The sequence below is a fragment of the Salmo trutta genome, chromosome 4, assembly GCF_901001165.1.
Source record: "Salmo trutta chromosome 4, fSalTru1.1, whole genome shotgun sequence".
Classification (NCBI taxonomy): Eukaryota; Metazoa; Chordata; class Actinopteri; order Salmoniformes; family Salmonidae; genus Salmo; species Salmo trutta.
This window is the reverse complement of record NC_042960.1, coordinates 3,611,811-3,619,786: the sequence shown is the minus strand read 5'-3', so window position 1 is coordinate 3,619,786 and position 7,976 is coordinate 3,611,811. Positions and strand designations below refer to the sequence as shown.

The 7,976-nt window shown below is 44.4% G+C and overlaps 2 protein-coding genes across 2 annotated transcripts in view; one reads left to right on the top strand and one right to left on the bottom strand.

The window, feature by feature from the left end:
• Positions 1–1,282: 1,282 nt before the first annotated feature.
• On the bottom strand, positions 1,283–4,123 carry LOC115191501 (fibroblast growth factor 20-like). The gene is made up of 3 exons (XM_029749316.1): positions 3,112–4,123; positions 2,492–2,595; positions 1,283–1,659 (listed from the first exon to the last, which is right to left on the bottom strand). Exons 1-3 carry the CDS (start codon positions 3,386–3,388, stop codon positions 1,414–1,416), a joined length of 627 nt encoding a protein of 208 aa, XP_029605176.1. The 5' UTR covers positions 3,389–4,123; the 3' UTR covers positions 1,283–1,413.
• A 2,116-nt stretch (positions 4,124–6,239) lies between these two features.
• Positions 6,240–7,976, top strand: part of LOC115191580 (calcium uptake protein 3, mitochondrial-like) — a 22,449-nt gene continuing 20,712 nt past the window's right edge. Inside the window, exon 1 of the mRNA XM_029749368.1 lies at positions 6,240–6,521. Within this exon, the coding sequence (XP_029605228.1) occupies positions 6,255–6,521 (267 nt within the window). The 5' untranslated portion in view covers positions 6,240–6,254. The remainder of the gene's footprint in view (positions 6,522–7,976) is intronic.

Genomic DNA, 7,976 nt, shown 5'->3' with positions numbered 1-7,976 from the left:
TTGCCTATATATATTTAAAATGTCATCTTAAGTGACATATATTTTAAATGTCACTTTTGACATAATCTTATTAAGCAATAAGGCCCGAGGAGGTGTGTTATATGGCCAATATACCACGGCTAAGGGATGTTCTTATGCACGACGCAAAGCGGAGTGCCTGGACACAGCCCTTAGCCGTGGTATATTGGCCATATATCACAAACCCCTGAGGTGCCTTATTGCTGTTATAACTGGTTACCAATGTAATTAGAGCAGTAAAAATACACGTTTTGTCATACTCATGGTATATGGTCTGATATAGCACGGCTGTCAGCCAATCAGCATTCAGGGCTCGAACCACCCAGTTTATAATTGTAATTAAACCATGTTTCAGTATTGCTGTATGTTATTGTATTTGTATGAAGAAGACAGACCAGTGTATCTGAAGTGTTAACAGGTTTATTCCCCACTGGAACCCAGTGGAACTCTGGCTCTTTCTGATGACATAAGAGAAACATGGACGCCCCCGATGATGACAAGCTCGGGACTAGCGACAACGCGGCCTTACACAAACCACTGTCTAAATAAAAACTCCTAGGAAAATACTTTCTTCAGTCAGTTTGAAAGGACATGTCAAATGCAGTATTTTACACAGTGGCACAAAATAAATCTCTGATGGCTTTATTTTAATATCTTATGTATACCTGTAAAAAATATATTCTCAAAATAAATAAATATATAAAATAAATATATGTCCCAGAAAAATGCATAAATAAAAAAAACTGAAACAGGCTAAGGTTATTTTGTAAGTCTTTTTTCTCTCGTCCATGCTCGTGTCAGTGAATAGAATGTAGTCACGAAGGTTCAGAACAGAATTCCTTCACAAGTCTTCTAGAGTGTTTCGTCAAAACAGTCCACCTTGGGGTACCACAGAAGAACACAAAGTCTACACTCCGCTGGAGGACCATCTGCTCTTTTTCTCCTACTCCCATTTCACTACAGTCAGATTGACCAATCAGAACTCTCAGAAGCCACTCTGGGGGGGGTGGTTGAAAGAAGAACCATCCGAGAAAGATGACATCAAGCAGCTCTGGAAGTGATCCCTTCACCTTCCAAACACGATGCCTCACTAACAACGATGGCCACCAGGCAGCCTCTCTTTTGGCCAAAAACGCCCCTATTAAACACCTGTACTCCTTTCTCCCTGGGGCTGCACCGGCCTTGACCCATTTTCGGGGACCGCAAGGCCTGGCTTCACACATACTTTGCGTATCCACCCCACAGCCTCCAAGCCGACCTTTCCTCCATTTTGTTTCCATAGGAAGCCATAGGGAGACTGACGATATGCAGACCCTTCATAGGAGAGTACTGAGAGTCACGGTGCAGTGTGCTGGGTGTGTAGCGCCGCAGGGACCAACACACTCCCACCGGGTCTCAGCTGTGGCCCAGGACCTCTCTGTAGAGTTCGGGTACACGGTCGGGATCTACGGGTCTGGGCAGGAAGTGGGTGAAGCGCTGGTGTCGCCGGGAGCGGGCGCCGTCCCTGGACGTGCCGTCCTTGTTGAGCGCCACGAAGTAGTGCGCTCCCCGGTCACCGTGTCTGTAGAGGTTGGATGAGTACGTGTTGTACCAGTTCTCCTCAAACTGCTCCCGGAAGACGCACTCGGCTGTCAGCTTCTCCTAGAGAGAGAGAGATAGAGAGAGCGGGAGGGAGGGAGAGGAGAGAGAAGAGAGAGTTGATTAGTGAAATGTTACACAACAGAGCAGTGTCATCTCAGTGTCAATGCTCACACACAAATACACACTTCCTTGCAGAACAAAATGTGTGCCCCCTGCTGGTTGGTCATGTCTAATCACACTCCCAGATTAACAGGACAATAGAGGAGGCAGAGGAATTCTCTCTTTCAGTTGATGCTGAATAGTAACCTCTGTTATCACCTCCTACACAGAGATGCCCAGGAGAATGGAGAAGTAGCACTGAATACAAGACACATCATATGTAGCCTACAGTATATCAGTCTATGTAGACTTTATGTAGGCAGTATGAAGGGTATATGTAGGCAGTAGGTATGCAGTAGGCAGTATGAAGGGTATATGTAGACTGTATGAAGGGTATATGTAGGCATTATGCAGGCAGTATGAAGGATATATGTAGGCAGTATGCAGGCAGTATGAAGGGTATATGTATTCAGTAGGTATGCATTAGGCAGTATGAAGGCAGTGTGCAGGCAGTATGAAGGGTATATGCAGGCAGTATAAAGGGTGTATGTATTCAGTAGGTATGCATTAGGCAGTATGAAGAGTATATGAAGGCAGTATGAAGGATATATGCAGGCAGTATAAAGGATGTATGCAGTAGGTATGCATTAGGCAGTATGAAGAGTATATGAAGGCAGTATGAAGGATATATGCAGGCAGTATAAAGGGTGTATGTATTCAGTAGGTATGCATTAGGCAGTATGAAGGGTATATGTAGGCAGCATGTAGGCTATATACTAATGTAAATACTTACAGAGCCGTAGAGGTCTCCCTTGCTGTTCATGCCCAGGTATAATCCACTGTCCACCCCACGGATGCTCACCATCCCCACAGCCAAGCTGATGAACTCCAAAATACCTGCAAATCAAACCAGCAGGACAACATTAGATTAACATCACATATTATGATATCACAAGTCACAAGGGCATGAGTTCAGCCAGTCATTGAGGGATATATTATTCAATGCTTAATACTGAATTCATACTCTTATGTCTATCATGGAAGCTGTTATCAGTAGGCATTATTTGCTATCTTGCTGATAAGAAGGTCAGTTAGGAAAGGTAAAGAAATTCTGCCCATCTAATCTCCCTTGAGGAAATGAATTGTGTTGCAATATGTGCGAACATATTATGGGGTGTCTGAAATAGTAACTATGGTACAAAAACACATGCACACATTATAGATTAGACAGGATGCAATAGGTATATGTGTCCATAATCATAACATTATAATATTCATAATATAAATAGAATTAGTCTATTCAGAATCATATTCAGAATACTAAGAATAACAATGATCATTATAAACCTTATACTACTGCCATAACTGTATAACAACTGCATTATTGCGCCGAAATATTTTCTGATGCTTTACCAAATCTGCTATGGTCTTTCCTGGTGCCTTGCACTGTGCCATCGGGCAGTATCTCGAGGTGGAACCCGGTCCTGCAGTACAGCTGCCTCCTCCGTAGAATCCCCTTCAGATGCGTCAGATCCGACGGCGTGCTCCGCGACAACCTCTCCGCCGACACCAGGTGCTCGCTCATCAGTCCGGGGGTGTCCCCCGCGGGCGTCAGGACAAAATGCGATCCGTGTCCGAAGCTATCCAGGCCGTGCAAGGAAAATGTACCCACCTCGCCCACTGCCCCCATCACAAAAACGATTGAAACCAGAAACAACCGCCCCGCACGCAGCCGCCTTGAACCGGGTAGAAAAGTTAACGTGCTGTGCTCCTGAAAGAGGGATCCTCCACAGTGAATGTGTGTTTTTGCGCAGTCACCAAATGCGTTTTTTCTCTCTCTTGCAAGTGCGCGTTTTATTTACATCCGCATATTATCCGTTTATCCTCAGCTCAGCACATGCTCTCCTCTCTCGACCTCGGGCTACTCCCCTTTGCTCTGTTTGTTCGTCCGGGTTTTCCTCCCCTCGCAGTCGTTGATGCGGTTGCCGGGAGAGAGCTCAGCTCGTGCTCACTGCGTTCTGCAAATGAACAGTGCGAGCGTGAGAGGAGCGCCACTTTAAATATATTCCGTATGTAAATTACCTCTTGCCGTATGCTAATGAGACGCTTTATAGATTTCTTTTTGAAACATAACTCCTTGATCCTTGACCGTCCTCACACCTTTGATGTTCAGTTTCATCTGCATCGCCGATTGTCGTCATCCCATAGATGGATTATGAAAAGTACTGTAAGCGATGAGAAAGGAGAACAAGTGAGAGAGAAGTCAATGAGAGTTGATCCTTTAATAAGACGCCGTGTGAATCAAGGAGGTTTTCTCTATGGTGTCGCAGGGGAATGCGCAGTCGCCTACGTACAGAACACTACGGCTTCCCTGGCTGGCTCCAAGTGGTTTGGTGCACTAGGCGAGTGCAGCCAGTGAATAGGTGTGTGTGTGTGTGGGGGGGGCGTGTGTGTTGAAGACGTATGGCAGGTGGAGAGGCAATGGATGGGAGGGAGGGGGAGAACAGAACAAGACTAGGGGATGCTGGGCGGTGCTTTGAGTTGACAACTGTACTGACGGTCAGGATTGTTATGTTCTCCACAAATAAATTCCCTGCGGCAGTGTGTGTTAAGGGGGTGTGTGTTTGTGTTTCTATTGTGTGTGTGTATGGGTGCGTGCGCGCACGTGTTCATATAGTAGATAATTACTATCATCCTAAGCGCTTTATAACCCTGCGGCTCGAGTGACTCAGGTGCAGTCATTTGCTGCTGGGGGTGAGAGAAAAACTTCCCCTTCTTGTGCGTCATTTTCGCGCACAGGTGTTGATTTATTGCCGCGCTTGTTTTATGTAATCCAGCGGCTGTTCCGCGGCGTGTTTAGAATCAGAACCCGCCGCACATCTGTGCAAACTGCATCGCTTGACTGTCAATCTTCCACTGATCTCCTGGCCTCTTTGAACACGCTCTTCTTAATTGTGGTCTTAAAGAGGATAGGAATCAAAGACCAGAGCGATCAAAGTTGAGAGACCTTGTAAGGGGACCAACAACAGTCAGGGGGAACTTGGAGGTAGAAGCCTGTTTGAACCTAGAGCTTCAAAATACCCAGATAGGCCTAGGTTACCTGACACCGTCACCGAGAGTTCCCCCACAAAAACAAACCAATAGTTCAATCCACTGCCAATATTATAAACGTTTACAAATAGCCTGTTGTGTATACAATGAATAACACTATCCCTATGTAGACTATTGTATTCGATTGATTTGGAGCATGGGACAATATGGTGACCTACCAGCGCATCAAATAGTTCAAGCCACTTTGCCCATATTAGCGATCCTACATTTACAGATAGTCTCCAGTGTATAGGCCTATGCCCTAACATGTATTGCATTGAATTGATTCTGGCATGGGAGAATAGGGTACAGGGGAGGCAGCCAGTGACCTGAGTCTAACTGATAGGGTACAGGGCAGCAGCGCATGCAATGCATCTGCCTGGGCCTGGGAATCGACTGGTTGCAAATGACCTAGTGACCATTTCCACACATAGGTGATTCATCACCATCTCTCTCCGGGGACCTTTCTCTCCCTGTTGGGTTCCCAGGGCTCATTAGTATTTATGATTCCCCCCAAAATACCTTGAAACAAAATCGATGCGCACGGCGCAGAAGCGATCAATCAATATGCGCGCGCGGATCGATGCACCACAATGAAGACGTCAATTACATGCCACATTTCCTGATGACGTTGGCATTAGATGAATTGTTTCCAGGGTCACATTGAAAGATCTCCCCACTGCACATTGTGGAGCTCCGTGCAGAGTAAATGCAGTGTTGTTTGATCTGTTTTTAAATATAAATATATATATATATATATATATATATATATATATATATTGTAAATGGGAGTGGGGAGAAAACCACACAGGCCTTTGCATGACCAGGTGGTTGCAGGCATCAAAGGGAACTTGAAGAACCCACCGGCTTAACGTTGATATATAAAGCATTAGGGTATAGCCTATGTAGTAAGTCAAATGCAGCAGTCTTTGTACTCTTTATAGCTGTCTTACTTCGAAACTGACTTGATCCAGCTGTAAGAAGTTATTGTGTAACATCATGATGAAACAACATGATCATGATTTGCAATAAAGATTTTTTTTTTTATAAATACAACTTTTCTTAAAACATTGCCCCAACACTCGGGACCATATAATAGCCAACAGAGAAACGACGTATTACTAGTCTACATTATGTTTTATTTTCAGTCTCTTGTCATTCGTGTGCATAGGGTTTGTCAAAATGTGCATGGGTCCTGATTCTCCTGAATGTAAAAATATTGGTTTCTAATTAGAATAGTAACCCAACTATGTATATAATTCACCAAGGTTCAGAAATAAGCACCTTATCCTGTCCCAAACCCATTGGAGCATCAAATCCATCTGTTTTGGTGGCTGGTTCAAAGCCGAACTTCGATCAGAGCCGCAGCATCCCAAACTCCGGTGAATCGGAGTGAGAATATGATCCACATCTCGCGAGGAGTGAGAATACGTTTACCCTTCAGTACTCTCATCATAGCAACAACAATGGCCGCTTTTCGCCGACTGGCTTCAATCGTAAACAGGTTAAACCTCTGGTCCGCTCCGAGAAACGAGCTCCTCGGCGCTCAGACGACTACCGGAGGTAGGACACAGAGATGCCTCGCTGTTGGGGTGTGTCTCGTAACCGGGGGAGCGGTGGCATTTTATTTTTACAACGACACGTACAGTCAAAGATGCAGGAAGAGGATGGGATATAACTTCAGTGGCCGCGTCCTGCTCCCTGTCTTTTCCGCTGTAGAAGCACAGCAAAAGGTATAGGCTTCTATTTCACACTGTGCTATGACAAGACAGTCTATGAAAAAATGCCACGCAGCGAGTACTCTTGTCCCCGAAAAGTATTCGTATGTTGACAGAATACAAACTCGCTGTCGAAGGCATTCTGTCATGGATGTGTTATAGCCTAAGTGGGTGAGCGTGATGTGAGAATTCGAGAAGCGCAGCGCCTATTTCAATGTGTTTTAATAATATGTTCTTCTTTTGAAATGTTGTTTGGAAACCACAGACTCATGACTAGCCTAGTAGGCTACCAGTTCCATTTTTCCCTGAGCGGATAAATTGTGTCATATCTCTACTGTACAACGGAAACAGTAGGCCCACTATTTCCAGAGATGATATGGAGGCACACTGAAGAAGGAAGGTCGCTCTCCGCTCGAGACGGTGCTGAAATGACGCGCGTCCCTTTGATGTAGTTACCGCAGAGGAGGCTTCAATGCCAACGACTGTTCTTACGCTTCCTAACAAAATAATACAATTGTATTTCTTATTGTAATTTTACTATCAACATATGCTCGTTATTTATTATAACATGACCAACTTAATTGGTAATGGAAAGTACATGTAAACAACCAAGTATTTCAAATCATCCCCACTTGTGGGAGGACATCATATTTTGGTTCTCACGGTCTGGATGACTTCGTTAGGATACTTTTTTACGTGCCCTGATATGGGTACTCAAAACACAATTTTCTATTGCAGTTCTAAGAGCTTTTGATTGCATTCTCTTAACTTTTATTTGATTACTTAAACATGCGTGTAGGTTACAGACATATGAGTTTGACTGATTTCTGTGTAGGCCTAATTCTGCTTGACAAGGCACTGTTGGGGTAAATATTAAAGTCCCATTGGAGACTTTGACATTTACTGCTAGAAATGCATGCCACAGTGTGATGGACTGGTTGGAATGATGGAAGTATTTTTTCATTTATCAGAAATATTAAGTAGTATTGAATTAAGTTATTTGTACAAACCCAGAGCATTAATCAGAGTTAGATGGCGGGGGGGGGGGGGGGGGGGTCAAATCCATCCAAAATCCCTGAAGTCAAACCAGTGTAACGGCCGTTGTCAGAATGAGACCAAGGTGCAGCAGAGGATGTGTTTTCATCTTTGAAATGTAATGCAAAAAGAGAACACTTTACAAAAATAAACAAAAGACGACAGCCAAACAGTCCTGTCAGGATAAACTCTAAACAGAAAACATTCACCCACAAACCCCAAAGGAAAAACAGGCTGCCTATGTATGACTCCCAATCAGCAACAACGAACTACAGCTGTTCCTGATTGGGAGCCACACACGGCCAACCAAAGAAACAAACCAACATAGAAAAATAATCATAGAACGCCCACCCATGTAACACCCTGGCCTAACCAAAATAGATAACAAAAAAAAACCTCTCTATGGCCAGGGCGTTTCAGTACCCCCCCCCCAAA